We start from the raw sequence: 20,626 nt of genomic DNA, 5'->3' as shown, positions 1-20,626 counted from the left end.
CAGAGTCTCAGAGTAACTGACACCCATAATTGAATAATAAAAGCCTGATGGAGAAACATCACGTTATCTCACAAACTACAGACAGAGTCGGTATCCACAGTCTGTCCCACAGCTGTGGACTGAGATGAATCCTGACTGGACTGTAGTCATCAGCTCCACGCTGGGCTTGTTTTATTACAGATAAAGAACATGGAGACGTTAGAAAAAAACTTAAATGAACAATAATATAATCAAGAGCTGATTAAATATAAGAATTAGTAGTTTACGGTGCTATAAGATTTTGTTTCCTTTTGATAGAAATAAGGTCAACGTTTCCCCCGAAGCACTTAATAAACATGTTTTACCTGAAATTGTCCTTTAAGAGGTTAAATTTCAGGAAAATGTCAAAATACAATCTTTCAAAACTCATAACAGCTTGATCCAACATTATGATAGCTCATGGTTCGATGTGTAACACAGCGAGGGTTTACCTGCAGCAGCATTGTGTGTGTGTGTGTGTGTGTGTGTGTGTGTGTGTGTGTGTGTGTGTGTGTGTGTGTGTGTGTGTGTGTGTGTGTATAAATGCTTGTGTGAGTGTTAAATTGTCCGTGCTCTTACCAATCATGCCGTTAACGGTGCCAAAGAGCACAGAGCCCTGGGTGGGCGTGGAGCTCTCGCCCAGGTTCTGCAGCACCAGTGAGCCGTGGCAGAAGACATTGACAAACTCCCCGAGGTGGAAGACCCCCACCTCCTGCAGGTGCTGCCGCTCCTCGTCTGTGGTGGCCGCACTGGCGGAGGGACGAAAACAGGGAGGAATTACAGAAATGTTGACGGAGGGAGAAGAAGTGTAAAACCAAAGAGAAAAAGATGTCAAAGGAAGGGTAAGAAAACGTTGGGGGCAAGGGTGATCGATTAAGCAAAAGAAAAACAACAGGGCCAAAGATGAGAGACGTTGGTAAAGGTCAAGGAATGATGGAGAGGTAATGGATAAAAGGGTGAAGAACAGTGGAGAGAAACAAGAAGAGAGATGTGATACAAAACTAAAGGTCACAAGCATTGAGTGGTCCAACCTGACATATTAGGCCGATAATAAGTGGTGGCATAAATGTAATACACTCACTTTCAGGCCACATCTCTTCCTTGAAATCAACATTCGTGTGATAATCGTGACGAAAATGAGAAATGCAGCCCGGCAGCTAAAAGCTGAGCGGCGAGATGACTCACGATTTCCAAAACCAACGCAAGGACAATGTTGTTGCATCACATTAGTATCAAAGACGCTGCTGTAAAAAGTATCATGGGAGTCAGTGCGGCCTCCTAACGACCCAATGTTGATTTCAGTGGATAAACGCTGAAGGTGATTTGGAGACCTTGTGCTCTCTCGGCTCTGGAGGAGCGGCTCAGGGGAGCGTAGTGATTATGGGAAAGGTCGAATGACCTCGGTTTTTATTTATTTTTTCGCACATTGAGATAAGACGTCTTCCTCACCTGTCCTTCTGGCAGACAAACAGGTTGAAGGCGTTCTCTGCCCCCAGGAAGTTGTCGTCATCCAGGATTTCGACCGCGCTCATCCAGTTGGGATTGAAGTCACGAGCGATCTGAGCAGAAGAGAAAACACGAGATGTTTAAAATAGAATTTGGAGGTTTCTGTGGACGAGCTCTTCCTCCTGAGACACAGCTGCACAACAAGCCAATCTAACCGCTGGTTGCTGACTCCAGCTTCACCCTGTAATTGACCCCACTGATGAGAGCGAGCGCAATCATCTAATGAACTCATGTGTTAAACACAACACTGACATATTATAATAACTTGTTTACAAACGGTTGTTTATTTACCCTCATTAGCATTTTAAGAAATTACGTTTTTGGCCTATTTTCAGTCTCCTGAGTGAAATATCTGCTCTGGTCAGCAGCCACGCGCTTAGATAAGTCCGCCATTTGGTGCCGGCCAGGTAGCATGAAACAGATTTTCAGAATTATTTTGCTGCAAACAGCTGCACGCTGCGTCTGGAGAGAAAAAACCGCTGATGAGAGCAGAGTGGATGAACTAAAACAGCAAAGCTGCAGGCAGGAAAAACCAAAACAGTGTTCTGAGAGATTCTCCGACGTCCCACAGAGCTGAGAGGAACGAATAAAGATCTGGGTTAAGAAAATCTGTGGGTTTGTCAGAATGAGACGGATCCATCGGTGATATGATGAATATTCATTACGGCTGCTTTTAGAAAGTAGTGGTTTGAAATGCATAAACGTGGCATTTTCAATGGTTAAAGGTTTTAAGAAAAAAATATGAGGCGAATGGAGTTTTTCTATCATTTAGTGCGTCGATAGAATCCCCAGCATGAGGAGAGTGACGCGTTTTCTCAACATCAGAGCATGTAAACCTTTATTAAGTCATAACCGATGTTAGAATTATGAACCTGAAAACCAACAGAACACGTGTCCTTTATCAAGAGGGAAACTAAAGCCTGTTCTCACTCTACATGGATTATTTTGCTCTCTCACACAATGAGGCACAGCAGCACAGCGTGAGCTCAGCAGAGCGCGGGACCCGTCGAATCGCTTCATCTTTGCAAATCAATTTTACACTCGGCTCATCAAAAGGATGGAGGGGGAGGGGGGGTAGAGTGTATGTCAGGTACAACACGGCAGAGAGGAAACAAAGAAAAAAACATTCACGCACCAAAGACAAGTTGAAACGTGTTCGTGTGGATAAAAACACCAAACGAGAACCTGAGGGAGACCTTGTGTTTTCATTCCTTCCTGCGGACAAAGCTCGACTTCTTCACCCTTTAGGATTTCTTTTGCCTCCATCTTCTCCACATCTCACCTCCTCAAAGTTTCCCTCCATGGGTTTGTACGCCAGCAGCAGGACGGACCTCATCAGGTCTCCCACCAGGATGAAGTCTCCCTTGGTTTTCAGGTAAAGGGCCATGATGTTGTTGTAGTGGTTACACTCCGTCCTCAGCTCCTTCTCGGCCGTCCACTCGTACAACCGCACCTGAAACAAACAGTCGGAAGGTAAGTGAGGAAAACAACAGAAGAAGTAAAACCTGCACTTGGACTTCAGCTGGCGTCTTTCGTCTTAATGTGGTATTTTATAAAACCTTCACTTTTAATCATTTCTTCAAATGGCTGTGACATTTTTAATTTCTTACCATTTCTCGTTCTTTTAACGCTTCATTGTTTGATTTCTCTACGTTTCTTCTTTCCTTTGTTCTCGTATTCTGTTTCACTTCTTGATCTTAATCCCTTTCATGTGAAGCACTTTGGGCTAAATCTGCACAGAACAAATATTTGTTGTTGTTTTCCACAACACTTAAACGGTCCTGCCTGTATTACATATTCATCTGCTCCAGATCCGGGATTCTCCTTTATTTCTTTAAATTCATTTCTTCCACCAAGGTGGTTAAACATTCCAAGTCTCTTTAAGGCCGTGCGTGTTTTGACATTGTCACTGATTTCCCAGGGAATAATTTATGGATCTTGATGAAAAATGTATTTAGGGAACTGATATCTATGAGACAAATGTGGTGCAGCTTAATTAAATTGAAGGGAAAGGTTTGACCCCGTTTTCTCACTTTAACTCTTTTTATTACTATCAGCACCTGCGGCTGAAGATAACGCAGCTACTCTTGAACCTATTAGACCTGGGACGCATTAAATAAATTATAACATCTATATCCTCCACAGATCCAGAGAAATCCTGACTCACGATGCTCCCTGGTTGACGAGTGTGACATAATATTTAGCGTAATATGCAGACTTCATCTGCTACGGGTCCCTCACTCAGAAATATTTACAAAAGACCGAGTGTGATGACTAATGAAGCAGCGTGGGATCGTGGGAGCTCTTGTCTTCGCCACCATTTCCGATGAAATCTGCCTGACACGACTCAGGCACAAATAGTTTTCACAGATCATGAATTGAAGTTACTGAAGTTTACTATTTTAAAAAAAAAAACTATTTCACAAGCTTTTCAAGGATTCTGACGTAATAAGGAGTTTAAACAAGCAACGGTAATGAAGTGAACACTTTACAGCCAAGAAAATGTCAGCGTGTCCTGTCGATAAAATCGCTGCCAAGTAAATGATGAAGTCGTTTCACAACCGACTAACGTCAGAGCTTGCGACTGCGCTGCTTGAGTCTCCTGAGGCTGCTGTCAAAGGGAAAAACTGAAATCTCTTCCATGATGGGTTAGACGCTAACGATTGTTTAACTCTGATGCATCACAGTTAGTTTAGGTGGAAAAAATTAGCTCACAGAATAAGAAACAAATAAATAAAACACCAAATTCTGTGAGTTTTTAATTAAATATGAGAAAATGCTGCTTGTAGCCAAAAGTGATTTTATCTTAATATTGAGGAAAATGTTAAAGAAAGGAAGACGGTAGGAAGTGAACGCTGTGTGATGAGTTGAAGGAAACAGAAGATCCATGACTATTTGATTTACGATATATTAAGATAAAGCCGCCTTTTCAAGCTTTTAATCCTTTTAATCTATCTATAGCTCGATGTGGATGAGCGGAGCATTTCAGGACAGTGGGGGGGGGGGGGGCGCTTTCTTTCAAACTGTATGTCAAATGATTTAACTCATCAATCCATACAGAATAAATCTATTTACGTATTTCACTTGGAATTGACAGAGGAGGCACTTTTCTTCTTCAACAGATCACATGCTGCTTAAGAAATCAAAGACAGCAAAGTTGAAGCAGACAAGTCATCCAGAGGTTGACTCACTGATGAGAAGAAGAAAAAAAAGTATTTTATAAAGTGAATTTCTACTGGACCAGACTCTGTAATGGTCAAGAAAGAGTATAACGATTCGGGGTGAACAGGACATTATCTGAATCCGAACTATGAGGAATAATTATTGGGCCGATAAAATGTCAGCAAAGGGAAAGAAAGTGCTTGTCACAGTCTCTTCAGAGACAAATGTGACATTTTCAATCAATTAGTCCCACACTCGCATTAGAGGGGAGGAAACAAACAGCACTTTCATTTGCTTGAAAAATGTCTCCCAAACAAATAGGTTCTCATTGAGTTTCTGTCATTGAACTAATCAATGGACCAGATCTGGTATTAACATCCGTCTTGAGAGATCTGATCACAACTGGTCCTCTCTGTCACATTCACTTTAATTTCATTAACCGCAGCAGCAACACGTTACCACAAATTATTCTTATTGAATCACTGCTGTGGCCAACAAACAATCTGTCTTTCTTAACCTCCACCTCACAGAAACCCATCGGTCGGCAGGATCATATGCATTCAATATGCATCGTACCTTAATGGTTGAATGTGGGCGTGTAGAGGGCGGACTTTGAATCTGAAACCTTTTTTTTTTTATGTACGTCATTTTTTGGCCTTTGTGGACAAGCACACTTTTAGTTTAAGTCCTACGCACTGTTATAAATGCAGCCCCTGGTATAACCATCGGTCCAAGGTTTCTGATCTCAGGATGCATTGAGGACGGATTGGCTGCATTCGGACCTGAACTTAGAGCTGAGCGCTCGTGATCTGATCACTCAGTACGGATGGTAACACCAGGTCCTTTCAGGTGGAAAGTGAAAAAGAAACGACAATAGAGCTGCACTTAAAAGACACACTACGTCAGGTCCTTCCCAGGGGCTGAGAAGAAAGATTTTAAATTGTACTTCTTGTAATTCTTTATGACTTTTTGACGGTGAGGTCTGCGGTAAAATATAGAATCTGACAGATGAACTTAATTCTAAGTGCACCTGGAGGCTGATTTAATATTCAAGCTACATTTACTCTGCAGGAGTTCCTGATTATTGCATATGAGCATGAGTGCGGCGGCTCGGCAAGAAAAAGTCAAGTGCTTTGTATGAGAACTCAAGACACGATCATGCACCACTTACTGTGCTATTGATGCTGGCCAGCAGTTTGCCATTGAACTCCACCATAGAATACACGGCTCCTTTCACCTCCTTCTCTGCCACGGTCTGCAGCTTACCTGCAGGAAGGAGCACATTGTCAGTCAGCGTACAGTTAGCATTCAAAGAGCTGCACGCTGAGGGTCAAAACTAAACGAGCACCAAACAAGAATGGTGCATGGTGTGCTGGTCAACAGTTTTGAGAGAGATGTGCGGGGGGAAATGATAGAGTCAGTGAGGCATTCAGACTAAGAAGCTGAGAATAAAAAGCCATGGGAGGACAAATTAAAGTCAAGCAATGTACCTTGAGTGGGACATATGAAAAGAAATTGGGGGGGGGGGGGGGGGGGGGGTTGGGGATCAGGAGGGGTGAGAGGAGGAAAGTCTGATGAGAAGTGATAAGAAAATGATTAAGTGAGGGAGGAAGCAAGAGCAAGGTAGGACACAGTGTCCGTGAGTGGAAAAGCAAGAAGATAGAGAGCGGGGAGGAGAAAATGAAACCAGGTGAAGGATAAAGAGAGCAAAGTAAATGGAGCTGGACGAGAGGACAAACAGGACAAGATTGAGCAACAAGACAAGAAAAGTGCATTTGGGTTTTTGTTTGTTTGGGGCACACAGAGGAAGCTAACGGAAAAGCCTGGATACTGACCATCGGTGTAGTGGAAGACGATGATGCGTCCCTGCTTGGGCTCGGCCTCCTCTGGGTACACCATGGCGGTGCCGACAATAAAATACACTGACGGGTCTTTTCCCAGACGGCATGACACCATGCTGAGGGCATACTCACTGGGGAGGAACTGATGGGCATGGAGAACTGATGGAGATACAAAACACAAATCCCTCAGGAAACTGAATGTGAGAGCAGAGCAATGCATCGCCCTGTTAATCAGACGGTGCTTTTTTTTTTTTTCACGACTGTCCTTCGGCTTTTAGTTTTAAAGGATGACTGGTTTATTACAACTGGAGTCTTATTGTCTGGGAACACGGAGACGTTGCTACGTCCCAATCTGGCAGGTCAAACACGAGTGGGCATCACTTACACAGACATATTCTCCGAACCACTTCATTTAGAGGCATAAGGAGATGACACCCCCCCCCCCCCCCCCCCCCCCCCCCCCCCCCCCACTCCCGTATCCACAAAACCTGACAGAGCAGATAATTGGGTGCCATCACATTTACCTGAAGTTGTAATATTTCTCTCATTAAATGCAAATATCAAAAGGCTCCACTTTGCTGTCTGGATAATAATTGTAAAGTTTCATGGAGAAAAACCAAATGGATTTTGAAGAAGTAAGTGAAATTATAACAGACGAACGAACGTACTGATCATTATACCAGAATTGTCTGTCAGGCTGCGAAAAGGAAGGACGCCTGAAGTGTCGATAAAAACCCCTAATTGCACAAGAAAATTAAAGAACTCTAGAGCGCATCGTACATCAAAGTTGAACCAAGGACTCTGGTTGTCAACTGTGAGGAAGATTTACTATGTACAGTTTGAACAACAATTTGAGAATGTGCATTTATTTTATCTTCCCGACAACATGGAGCTAACGTGGAGGTTTGTTGATAATTCTCACGCACCTGTGACTGATTCTTAACTTGGCAGAAAGATGATGCAACAAACTGGAATTGTCAAGTGTTCTGCATTCTTAGTATGAAGACGAAAGGGGTTTTGGTGTGTTTGTTGTACTGCGCCTAATTTCATCGACACGACACTGTTGTTTATTGATCTCTTCCAGTCTCCAGAAAGGAAACTTTCCATTATTATCACCGGTTTGAATCATTTTGTTTCCCAGGCACTTGGTCTTAATCGAGAGTAAACTGTATCCAGAGCAAGGTGGAGCGATAAATCACGTGTTCCTCAACATCAAGGCATGCACATAATTATGAATCCATTAACACATCATTTACAAAGCTAATCTTGATTATGCAGCGGCGGAATAATGGAAGGCTCTGAAAAATACTGTGAATGAGACATCAGGTGACATTTCTGACACAACTGCTCAGAAATAACAGACAGATTCAAGAGTTTAACTATCCAGTATTTTTCAAAAACATTAAATTGCTCAACCGAAAACCGTGACCACAAAACACCAGAGGCTGCATGTAGCGCATTGGAATATCTGCACTTCTGATTAAAATCTAGCTGCATCTAAACGAGAAGGTTATCTGATCGCACGTTGATGAACTGGAGTCGGCTGTGGACACAAAGTGCTGAACCGGTCCCTTATTTACATAGTATTAACATATAACATACTCTAATTTATGCAGGTGTGGCTACTGCGGGAATTATTTTAAATTAAGGCTTGGCGCAGCAAAATCTGCATTGCAAAACAGAACAGAGCAAAGACCGGCTCCATGCAGTGGAAATGGTCTGTGTGACGGCCCGGAGCATTCAGTCCCTGAATTATAACATAATGAGCCGAGTTTATTTTAGAGATTAACTAATAATGTTGACAACTTTATAAACACAAAGTGCTCACATGTAATATAACTTTAAATGAGGCACGAGGTTAAATTAAAGAAAGAAACAGATAAAAGTAGGTGTGCACATGTTTGAAGATCAGATATTAACGTTGGAAAAGCCTGATGAATCAGTGTTGGGACCCGGCTGTGGGAAGAATTTTCTAACCTGACCTAGTTTTTCCTCCAAACTGAACACTTTATTTTACCATCAGCGGCTCCAAATGAACGCACCAGCTCCTGCAGATCAAATGGAAAATGTACATCCAGCTGTCTCACCTTCAAAGGTGTGCTGATCCACCACGAGCAGACTGTGGACCTCCACCTCTTCACCAAAGGAGGTCTCGTGGGGAGAGGTGCTGCTGGGGAAGAGCTTGCTGGAGCTCACGCTGCTGGAGAGAGCCTGGAAGGATGTGGATTCATGAGTAGGGGCAGAAGTAAAGAACTAATAAAGGCTTTAAAAGAACATTCAGAATTGATTTCTGAGTCAGAACCATCTGTTGCAGCAAATTTAAAACCAGTTCAAGGTTTGTCTGGTCATCATCGCATGTGAGAGGTGTCGTCTTTACAAAGCCGAGCTGCTGATGCAGTAAACACCTGTCTCACTGCGATGACGACAGAGCCGAGCTAAGTGAGCACACCTCATGCAGTCACTGTAAATCTGGCTGAAATGACTTTTTGATTGGCTCTTCAAGGATGAATCTCCCTTAAATGTTCGTCCGACTCTGTCTTGGCAGCCGAAACTTTGTCTCTTGAAAACAAATCACACAAAGATGATTTTGTTTAATGTCATTTGCATTTGATTTAGTAGAGTGGAGTGACTAGTAACAGCTAAATGCAGCTCCGGCAGGTACAGAACTTATAAAATCTAGTCTACTCTGTCTTCATTTATTTCACTCTCACGTCTCTGGAGTGACACTGAAACAAAAAGAAAAAGTACAATTATAACAACAATGAAACTTTTTGGAATAAATAATATTTTTGGAGGGTTAATTAAAAACTCAAAACAGAATAGAACCCTGCTGGCGACAACTTAATATACGTTAATACAATTATTTAGTACAATAATTCATAAAACTGTCTTTTATAAAATACTGTTAGTCACAAAATACCAACAAATTAAATTCTGGTTTATAAAGTGCAGGACATTTGTTTTTCCTGACAAAGCCCCAGTCTCATACTATAAATAATGTTTTTAGTCAGCATGCCTGGTTAGATAAGAGTGCAAAACAAACAAGCCCTTGGGTGTTTATTGTCTGAGCACAACATGGAGCAACAGTACCTGAGTGCTCGCACTGGGCCGCACGGCAGATGTGGTGCCGCTCACATCCTGAATCTCCACCCGGCTGGACAGAACTCCAAAACACTGGGAAACCTCCTGGTAGCAGATCCGCCTGGTGGGATGTTCGCAGACGGAGAGAGAAACAAGAGGAGAGAGGAAAAAAAAAAAGATAAGGGAAGATGCTGGTAAACATGATAAAGAGCAAAGAAAGCTAAGAAAAAAGTTCCCTGAGCGACTGCTGCCTGTGTTTGGACAGGAAAATAAAATAGCCCAGTGTTTTCAACACATACTCAACTGGACGGGTCATCCAGGTAAACTGAGTCGACCATTCTGTCATTTTTTTTATTTAATTTTTTGTTCAATCTGTTCGAGAGGACAACCTTCCTCAATCAGTGAACCAGAGGACGAACTCTCATCGCTTGTTTTTCACGAGAAAGGTTTACGGAGGATGTTTCACAACACAGACCAGGATGAGCAACTACCTGCAGCTGCTGCTGCTACACGTGGAAATCGAATCCTCTGGGAACAACTGACACTAACAGGATATTTGTTTGGAGGCGGAGAACTGACCTGGGAGACTCGTAGAGGGGAACAGTGCGGATGTGGAGTTTCTGAATCTCGTCGATGGTTCCGATGGTCAGAGTGCTGTTGTTGGCCAGAGCCAGGCTGTTAAAAAAAACAAAAAATAAAAAAAACACAAGATGAATATGTGCAGTGAAACAACACACATCACTCGCAAAACAAATCACAGAGAGAGCGATTGTTTGCATTTCATAATCAACACGATGGATCCAACTGCTTCTGCAGGGCGGTAGACTTCTCGCAGCACAGTTTAGTGCAGCTTCATTGTTTTCTGTGAAACTGAAAAAATATGCACACGTTCTGCTGCCGACCTGTCAGGGTAGCCCTCGGAGTTGAGTGGGCACATGTAGTTGACCTCCTTCAGGTTGACGTTGGAGAAGACGAGCTTGTGGTTGGAGGAGTAGATGACGGTGGGTCGGTCGGAGCAGGCGAACACGTTGGAGGTCGACAGGGATCTGAAGGTCCTGAGCACTGTGGGCTGGGTGCCGAGGGTGACCTTCTTGCGCTCGCTCAGAGCACCTGGGGCGGAGGAAATGAGACAGCAAGAAAAAGTTAAGGTCCAGTTTGAAATGTGGGCTGTACCAATCAGGGTCAAAAGTCATATGCCAAGAACTTTTAGAGTATTTTGCCCCAAGCAACGCACGCACACACACTACCAAACAAACCAAATCCAAATTATTACGTATAATTACAAGCACAAAGTTTCCCTGCTGTGAGTCTTTCCTGTTGTTGAGCAGAACAAGATGATCGGAAGGAGCCTGTAATATCTCTGTTGTTTGCTTCTCTCTCTTTAATAGCCTGGAAATAAGAGCTGAGATCCATTTGTCCATTAACCGTGATTGAAGGAAAATTCATCTGCAACTATTATGACGATCAATCCACCATTTAAGACATTTTCAGGCTCGATAAACGATCTCAGTTGTGACAGTTTTCCACTTTTCGCTGTTTCTGTCGACAGATTAATAATTAAACAAAAGTACTGACAAATTGGGCTGTTTTGCATTTGAAAACTTTCACTCTTACATCTAATCTCTTCTGTTAGGTGAGATAACAGTGACAGGAACAACAGGTACAGTGCATTCGCTGTCTTGATTTGAAAGCGTTGAAAAAGAAAAGTTGTGACTAATGTCTGGTTTATTAATATGAGGATGAGAAGTTCACAGCAACTCATGAAGGACATGGACTGGCGACGTTGGACGAACGATTTAAAAGTCAAAAAAGAGAAATTAAAGTCAGCACAGTGACAGTGCACCCTTGCACTAATGCAGCAGCCCACTGGGATTTGACCCAGTCGTCCCGATGGTCAGTCTGAATATAGTTGAGCCCTTGAGTTTTTATTGTCTGACCTCTGTGAGCTGAAAAGCCTGAAGATGAATTCAGAGGTTGCTCTGTTTCTGCCTGCCAGGTGGAAACATTAGTTATAGAAGCAGGAGAGTTGTTAGTGTCACTGTCTGGAGCTGGTGCGTCAGCTCCGGGAAGCATGTTTTTACTTCTAATGTTTGCGTGTTAGCTTTGCAGTAGCAACCGTCGCTAAAAATAGAAGTTTGCAATCCCTGTAAACTTACTTGCATTAATTCATAATTCAAAATGCTATGTCGGGTAACGTTAGCTACCGTCATCTCTTCTGTAAAAACAATCTATACAGAACGCACTAAGTTGTATTTCATGTTTTGGATGCTGTGTTTGTTTGGTGACATTTAATATTTTGTCTGTTTTACTTCAACTACGAGAACGAATATCCACTTCCACTCTGTAGGAGACACGAGCCCGGTTTTAAAAGTCTCTGCATTTGGGAGCAAAGCATCTGCAGGAGCACTGAAGTGAGGGGAGTATTTGTTTTTCTGATTGGTTTAAATACCAACAGCCTTTAGCCAGACTCGATGAACTCATCCTTTGTGCAGCATCTTTTAAAATCCTGTTCCTATAGTGTCTAAAATGTTCTGTTACATATTTAAAACCATCAAAAACAGAAGAAAATACATAGACTTGCTTAACAAAGAAAATAATTTAAATCTATACATATAATAATGATGATATCTACCTTTATCATACTATCTTGTGTTCTTATGTAACTCGAGTATATGTCGCATACTTATATGTTTACACCGGGGATCAGAGAGAAATGGCATTTCAGTCCTGTTGATGTTCATTTGGCACAAATGACAATGAAGCTGACTCTGATGTTGTCAGACAGCTGCCGACAGCCGCGCCTGGAGCCTCTTATCAGTGCGAGAGGTTTGAGGAGCTCTCCGATAAGCAGTGCAGTGATGGTGATGTGAAGGACCTACCCGTCTGCAGGTCGAGACCAAAGTAGAAGAGCGCTCCGTCTCCCAGGGCACAGAGAAGGTAGTAGCTGCCTTCGAAGGTGGTCATTAGGATTGAACGCGGGATGATCTCTGAGGACACACACACACAGTTAAGTGATTTATTTTTCCTGTACGCTGGAGTCGCAGGTTTGTGGATGAACACCGAAGTGATAAATGTCTGCAACAATGTTCCTGTCAGAAAAATCAATCGTGGTTATTGGCCTGACAGGCTGGTAACTTTTTTTGAAAAAAAAATGCTGCGGGGTAAATATGAACTCTCCTGTACTTTCCACTTCCTAAACATGGGTTTCTCTGATTGCAGAATAATTACATCGAAACTACACTGAGTTTAACAGCTAGCGGTTCAACACGGCTGTTAAACATCCGTGTTAGAAATGAGATGACTTTAAAATGTTTCCATGCAAATGTGGATCAATTATTTATGATTCATGGGCCCAAAATAAAATGAAATATAAACAAATGACTGTGATATATTAAAAAAAAAGCATCCAGATAAACAATTAGAACCATACAGAAGGTTTTGATTTGAAAGTTTCCTGTTCGTAACTTTCTGCAGTCAGACTGTTCCTCCAGGGGGTTTGCAGAGTTTGAGCACCGAGTAGCTGTCAATCAAACGCACTTGAAAAATAAGTGTGACACAGCGGGAGAGAGTGTGGAGATATGCTTCATGGATGAAGCCTTCTAATTGGAAAGTAAGAGTCCTGCCTGTGCCAGTTCACCGTGTTATGAAACTTCCAGTGTCTCCAGTGACAGCTGACTTTTTCATAAGTTTAACCGAGTAAGCAGTCAAGTCCTCTCTTACATATTTAAAAGAAACACTCAGCTTAAATATTGTTCAAGTGTCTAAATGGTGCAACTAAATGCGTCTGGGTTTGCAGCATGGTCCATGCTCAAGTACTCAACAAGTACATACTTAAAAGTGAGGCACTTAACGGGAGATGTCGTTTACGTCTATAAAATGGAGATAAAATCCATTTTAGTCGGTACTCCACTTTCATAGACTCAGATTTATCTTTTGGATAATTTGAGGGAATAGCTGCACAGTCTGTCCACTGCAAAAGGGCAACAAACTCCAACTAGCACAGCCTCGACAGCTCGCTTATTCACATGCATCCTTTTGTTCAAGCAGCAAAAAAAAAAAAAACAACCTGTCACGTCTGTTTTTGAGGAGCACAGACAGAAGAACTGGAAATATAATGAGTTTATGATTGAGATTGAGATTCCCCCGAAGATAGAATAAGCTAAACTAACAGCATGCAAACTTCAGCTTCATGTTAGATTAAATTAGTGTTGATCTAACTCCCTGCAAGAGTGATGACAAATTCCTTTATTACTGGACTGGCTGCATATGAATTAGATCGCATTATTTTCCTAATGACAGGTATTTCAGTTTCTCCTGTTTCGATTATCCGTGCAATTTTAAAGATAATACAATTTCCGACTCAACTGAAACTACGTTGACAACTTCTGATTTATCCTGATCTATTTAAGTCCTGTTTAAGGGTGTGGGGAGGGTCATGTGATTTTCTTTTCCGTGGATATGTTGAAAGGTTAAATTGTAAGATGTTTTTTACTGGCTGCTAGTTTTACATTTCACACACCCGTGTCCAGGTCTGTGGCTTATTGAAGGGTGAGAAACAGTGAAAAACTGGGATTTTTCACCCTCTATGTGTGAGCTCCTTTTCTGAGTCTGGTTCGGGTTGTGAATTTCTCCTTTCATGCCTCTGTGAAGCAGAGATATTGTATATGTGCTGTTGAGTTGCAGAAAGAAACTTCAATTGTGGCTGACATTATCTCGTTCCACCTATCTCTCTCTACAAGTCAGCAACAGCTTTCCTTTTCTCGAGTCAGTGCTCTCCACTGCTCATTTCTCTCACCTCCTCCCAGCATTTCCTTGTGCAGAGCTGTGAAGCAGGGAAGTTTGAGCACACGGGCTGAGATGTCTGTCCAGAGACCCACGGCGCACAGCGGTGACTCAGCGCCGGCCTCCCCCAGAGGTGTGATGTCCAGGCAGGCCACCTCGTGCTCCATCTCCGTGGTGCTGGTGAAAGGCATAAAGGACGTGAGAACAAAGCTCGACAGGCTGAGAATTGAGCCGTAAGTTCCCACCGTTCCCGGGTGACATTTCTATTTCCTACAAGACTGTGGGGACATTTCTCAATTTCTTTTCTTCCTCATTTAATCAATGTTGTGACTTTATTTCTTGAACAGCAGCTCCACTTGACAAATGCTAAAATGACGAACAGCAGATTCTCCGGCCTGTTCTCTTCGAGTTCGGCATTATTTTTCTTCTTCGGAGCAATTTGTGGACAAACGGCTGCATCCATCAATACTGTGGATGTAAAAGTGCAACAGTGGCTCAGATGTTTCCAGTGAAATCTGGATCAAACGATCATATTTTCAATTGTCAGACTCATTAGTCTGGTTATGGAGCATTAGTAATATACTGATTATCCTGAGTTTGTTGGTCTGATTCTAAATATAAATACATGGTAGTTTAGAATGTGGCAATATATAAATTATGTCACAGGCTAAATTCTGGAGTGAATTCAGATAGACAGGTGAATCCCACATTGTTTCAAACTCTTTTTAACGAGGCGAGGTTGGGTATTAGTGTTGGCGGAGGGATCCAGTCTCCGAGCACCCTTCTAGATTTTAAGTGTGATTAAGGCTCACAGTTTTTCCAGGTATGCGTTCCCTGGATCAAACAAAATAGTCCTGTCAAATAATTCTATCCATAAATTGAGTTTCCAGAAGATTTACATCACAACGTAAATATATATATGTGAAATATAAAGTTACATAGACTCTAGAGGATTTGTATCTTAAGAATTATGACGTTATGGTGTGCTGATCCTTTACTTGCACTTATGGGAAGTATTAGACGGAGAGAAGTATTTCAGCCACGTAAACACCTTAAATCCAACTGTGACGTTCTGATATTTACTGTGGCTCCCACACAGAACTGGCTCCTAACTGATGTAGGAACAACATTAGAGGGTAAAATTAACACTTTGCCCTTCATGAAGCCCTCGCTGCCATTTTTAGAAGCTGTGTGCGTCTCTTCACAAGAAACACACAAATCATTTTCATACCCTCGAGAAGTACTGTGAAAATATTGGCTCTAAGCAGTTTCACTGTAAGAGTGACACAAACAGTCACGAGGGAGCGAGGTAAGTACGTTGCAGGGAAATAATAAAGTAAACGTGTGATTAATTAGTTCTGCTGCGTATTCATGACAGCTCCCTGATGGATCCTGTTAACTTTGACAATTAAAGTTTTTGTTTCCTGACATTAACATAGAATAATAACAAGTTACAACTGGTTAAAACAACAGCCTTCAGGCAAAGGGGCATTTTTATCAAGGTCACAGCCCGCGGACAACTGACTGGGATTATGATTATTTAATTTTTTTACTCTGAAGCCTCCATGACCTCACTATCAAATTCACACAGACGTGGTTGGCCATTAAAACAATAGTCCCGACATTTCAGGGAATGTGTATCTTTGTTTTTGTAAAGCACATACGTAGTTGCAGCCAACGGCCAGTTTGTTTAGCTTGGCACAAAGACTGGAAACATGGGAGACAGCTACTCTCGCTCCCTCCAAAGGAAACAGAATTCACCAACCATCACCTCTAAAGCGCTTAAACAAAATAATTACCTGATTAAATTGTGTTTGTTTCATCGGGACAGAGCGTCCACCAGTGTTTGTGCCGAGCTAGGCTAACTGTTCCCTCCGTCTCCACATTTACAGGCATCACGGTGGTTTCAAACCTGAGACACGACGGTGAATAAGCGCTTTTCTCGAAACGAGAAACCCTTTCTTTTGAAGCATGCGCACGTGATCCATTTCTTTTTCCAATGACATCCTGAATTCTTCAGATTTATCAGCCTGTGCCCACTGCAGCCTCGGGTTTCTGCTCTTGGCGAACAGGAGTGAAACCTGATGTGGTCTGAGCCCATCAGCCTCAATGTTCGACGTGTTCCTTCTCTCTCTCATTTTAAGAGTGGTTTCTCGGTGGCTGTAGCCTTCCTCTCAGCTCCAACCTGTTTTATTCTTTCTCCTCTGACCTCTCTCGTCAACCAGACATTTTTCATCCACAGAACTGTGGCTCACAGGATGATTTTTTTTATTTTTTATTATTGGCACCATTCTGACTAAACACTGGATCCCAGCAGACGAGCAGTTCCAGAAATAATTACCAAAAAAAAAAAAACCATGCAACAATCACTGGTATTTATAAATATTTATAAATCCACAGTTCAAGAGGAGTTAAATAGAGCCTGAATTTATAACGCTGCTTTCTGACTTGCACTGAAGTCCGGAGACATTCTCCTGAAATTATCCAAAGGAGCTGAGAGTAAGAGAATGACCTGGACAGTTTTCTTCATATGTGAAAGGCAAAGATCCCAATTGAGCCGGACATATTCCAGAGTTCGTGTCTGAAAACAGCCTAAGTGATCTGACAGATGACATATCTTGTGTGTGTGTGTGTGTGTGTGTGTGTGTACCTGATCTGCTTGAGCTCCCCAGCCAGGATCTGCAGGTAGTAGAGGGCCCGTCCCACGGCAAGCACCACCTGTGTGTGGTTGCAGGCGGCCACGCTGATGTTCCTGCCCTGTGGTTCCTTCCATTCGCTCACTAATGCCTTGCTCTCCTGGAGCACCAGGCGCACGGAGCCTGACGTGATCTGCAGACACACACAGTTTTTCCTTTAAGGATTATTTTTGCACTGAATTTGTGGAGAGTGACAGAGAGGATGATGTGGAGACTGGGAGTTAAAATAAGCTTCAAAGCAAATCCCACTGTTTATATCCGAGTCGGTGCCAGGATCGTTTCTGCACTTTTTAAATGACATAAAAGAAACTATAGATTAAAGCTCAAATATTATTTTACCAGAATTTTAGAATAAAAACAAGATGAGTGTGTTTGTGATAATGGAAAGACGATAAATCAATTTTCTTTTAATCCAAAAACTACCTAAGAAATGATGCATATACTAGATTCTTGAGTCCAGAGATTATGTTTAACTAGAAAAACTGCATCATGGTTGTTCGCCTCCTCCAACCCGTCAAGCAGCAGTTCATCTCTGTCCACGTGTATTTACAGGACATTATGAAGTTGAGCTGAAGTGGAGCTTTTATCATTTGGGTGTAAATTGTCCTAACTTCACTATTTTTACCAGATGGGGTGAAATTCTGTCACAATTACCACATGAATTCTTTGTTTATGAGCAAAAATCATTTGTCGTTTCACCTCCTCTAACTCCGATGGAAAAAGAGAAACATGGACGGATCTGTGTTTTAATGCTGGTTGTCATAACAACCTGAAGATTTGTGGATGAAGGTCTAACAGTCGGCAGAATTCCCTGCAGGTTTCATCCTCATTTCAAAAAGGCAGGCGGAAACTTGAATTTAAATTAAGTGCAATATTCATCTCGACCCGAGTTTAAAATACATGAAGTCCTTCTTGCGCTCTTCATATTCAAAACTGCCCCTTTCAATCATGTATGATTCAGCTGCAGCAAAGTGTCTCTTATTAAATGAAGAAAGGCCACAGTTGAAAATTTAATTCCTATAATTAATTTGGAATGAAAAAGGCAATTCAGTTAATTCTCTCATCAAATGTGTGTCAGTGTGAAACCAGTGCATGTTCTGGTGATGAAACAAGTGTGTGCATGTGTGTTTACAAACCTGAATGAGTTGCTGGTGCGCCACGTTGCCACAGTAGAACGTCTGCTGGTTGTCCACAAAGCCCGGAAGTTCTGTTTCCTCCACTTCCTCACCACTCAGCATCAACACTCTGGGGGTAAACATGCTCTTAGAACAACAACATTCAGAATCGACTGTGCAGTATCTGGCACGCTGCTCGGCAAACACTTACCGTGTCTGACCCACAAAAGACAGCACCAGCATGTCATCTGTCTCTCTACCAGCCTCAGAGCGGAGCGGCCACAAACCTTTCAGGGAATACGGGGGGGGGGGGGGGGGGGGGGGGGGAGAAATTTGTGTTAGAAATAAAAGTTGTTTTCTCCATCGTTCTGGAGGGTAAAAGAAATACAATATCCAGCAAGCACCCAATTCCATCTGTAACTATAACATCTGTCAAACGTTAACATGTTGGAAGATGTACAGGTTACGGGGCCCCCTCGGAGAGAGCCATTGATTGGCTGAGTGAATAATTGCCTCTCATCAAGAGGCCAGGGGAGGAGGCAGCGTCTGAGACTTTTAGGGCAGAACTGGTCAATAAAAAGCTGAAGCCTAACAAGCGCGAGAAGACCTGAACTGGCCTGCGCGTCTCATTTAAGCCCCGCAGAACTACCAAGGGAGCGGAACCTAATTTTCTGGGATTAAGAGGTGTCCGCCGTCATTAAAACGTGATGGAATTCTTCAACATGACAGCTCACTCATGCAGACATAGCGGCGCTCTTTGTTTTACACACACACACACAACCTCAGCGATATCGAGCCACGCTCGCACGCTGAGCTTAGATGAACAAAAGCTGGTGTCTTGGCCTGACGACAGAAACAGATGTGTGGGTTGAAGTGGCTCTGCTGTCAAGTCAGCAGAGGATTAAGGTCCAGATAGAGTCAAGACTTGAGAGAGGGGTGAAGAGACACAGCCGCACACATACAGAGACCACAAACCTTTGATTCCCGGCAGGTCAATGCTGGCGTGCTCATGAATCCCAATGCCGTTGCGGATAATCCGAAGAGAGCCCTCCTTGAATGCACCTGAGCATGTCACCAGCTAAAAGCAGCAAAGAGAGACACAAAGACATGAACTGAGAAAACGAGGAGAGTGATTTGTCTCCTTTTAAAAAAGGACATTATGAGGCTTATCCTGTTGTTTTCTCGTCAACATCGAACCTTGTTCTGTCATTTTTCCCACCGTTAAAATCTCTGACAATAACATGTAAAGTTTTGACCACTAATTGCTGATATGAATTCAGCCACTTGTTGTAACCATGTCTTCATGTTCCCAGATTTAGATAAATTACCTTGGAGAACATGTTGAGTGTTTCGCCAATAAAACAAAATGCATGTTATGATTCCTAAATGTGAGTCAGTCAATCAACTGATTAGTTTCACGATCATATACGTCGGAGAAAAACCTCACGTTTCAGAAATTGAAAAAAAAAGGGAAAACATTTACATTTGTGTCTGAAAATGACAGGGACGTTTATCAGATTATAAATTGCTGACTCATTTTCTGTTGATCAACATACTCCACTGAGTATTTAAGCAATACCTAAAATATTCAGGTTCAGTGGTGGTAAATAGAGTAGAGAATAATGCTCCCAGTTCTAGTAGAAGATGTGATGAAAAGTACAGGTTATGGTAGTAATAGTACCGGTCGGCGTCACAGCAGTGAGTATTACTAACTGTTGTACAGATTTAAGAATCAGTATCAGTTTACAATAGAGCTTGACTGAGATTGCCAATACAAACATGACAGCAGAGTCGAATCCAACACCCTGAAGGTAAATAATCCTGCCGTCTGTTCAGTCTGACTGGAGAGCACCAGAATGTGAATTTATTCCTTCAGCCACGGTACACTAACAGGATTAATACCACAGCCCATAATAATCTCAGCCCCTACCACCTGCCACCCAACACCTTCTTCCCTAATGAAAATAACCACTGCAAACCTGGCAACCCACGTGCAGCCCCCCCCACCCCCACCCCAAGAGTGTTTGCAAATGAACTCACACACTCGGTCTGACCGAATTCCTTCAAATCTGCACAAGTTATATTAACGTAAGTAGGTTATAAACCCCGGAACAGATTGGTGGGTGAATACAATATATTTTCTCCTCCGACTCTCGTACTAAATCTGAGGTTATATTATATTGCCCCTTGCAGCAAATGCATCAATCCTCAACTGTCTTGGAATGAGTCTGCACCAATTAACCAGGTCAAATGCTCTGTGGGATTTTCAGCAAATAGAAAACTGAAACAATTGTGCTTGGATTTAGAGGCTATGTGGATGAACACAGTCAGTGACTGAATATGTGTTGGGCTGTACCCAGAGTCTGGCTCAGTGCTCCAGTGGACCGCTGCCTCTGGAACCACATCAACCACCCCGAGGCCTGGT

The 20,626-nt window shown here is 42.5% G+C and overlaps 1 protein-coding gene across 1 annotated transcript in view; it reads right to left on the bottom strand.

The window, feature by feature from the left end:
* The window catches only part of ddb1 (damage-specific DNA binding protein 1), a 35,284-nt gene that overhangs the window by 4,627 nt on the left and 10,031 nt on the right, over nucleotides 1–20,626 (bottom strand). The window contains exons 10-24 of the mRNA XM_020099521.2: nucleotides 19,177–19,279; nucleotides 18,413–18,488; nucleotides 18,223–18,331; nucleotides 17,041–17,219; nucleotides 14,404–14,567; nucleotides 12,488–12,595; nucleotides 10,511–10,718; nucleotides 10,188–10,283; nucleotides 9,618–9,729; nucleotides 8,615–8,738; nucleotides 6,522–6,686; nucleotides 5,858–5,952; nucleotides 2,807–2,977; nucleotides 1,468–1,577; nucleotides 598–767 (exon numbers count right to left, since the gene is read on the bottom strand). Coding sequence (XP_019955080.1) covers nucleotides 598–767; nucleotides 1,468–1,577; nucleotides 2,807–2,977; nucleotides 5,858–5,952; nucleotides 6,522–6,686; nucleotides 8,615–8,738; nucleotides 9,618–9,729; nucleotides 10,188–10,283; nucleotides 10,511–10,718; nucleotides 12,488–12,595; nucleotides 14,404–14,567; nucleotides 17,041–17,219; nucleotides 18,223–18,331; nucleotides 18,413–18,488; nucleotides 19,177–19,279 — 1,990 coding nt within the window. The remainder of the gene's footprint in view (nucleotides 1–597; nucleotides 768–1,467; nucleotides 1,578–2,806; nucleotides 2,978–5,857; nucleotides 5,953–6,521; nucleotides 6,687–8,614; nucleotides 8,739–9,617; nucleotides 9,730–10,187; nucleotides 10,284–10,510; nucleotides 10,719–12,487; nucleotides 12,596–14,403; nucleotides 14,568–17,040; nucleotides 17,220–18,222; nucleotides 18,332–18,412; nucleotides 18,489–19,176; nucleotides 19,280–20,626) is intronic.

Source organism: Paralichthys olivaceus, chromosome 1, assembly GCF_024713975.1.
Source record: "Paralichthys olivaceus isolate ysfri-2021 chromosome 1, ASM2471397v2, whole genome shotgun sequence".
In the NCBI taxonomy this organism is placed as follows: Eukaryota; Metazoa; Chordata; class Actinopteri; order Pleuronectiformes; family Paralichthyidae; genus Paralichthys; species Paralichthys olivaceus.
Note: the sequence above shows the minus strand (reverse complement) of the source record. Positions and strands in the feature narration are given on the sequence as shown.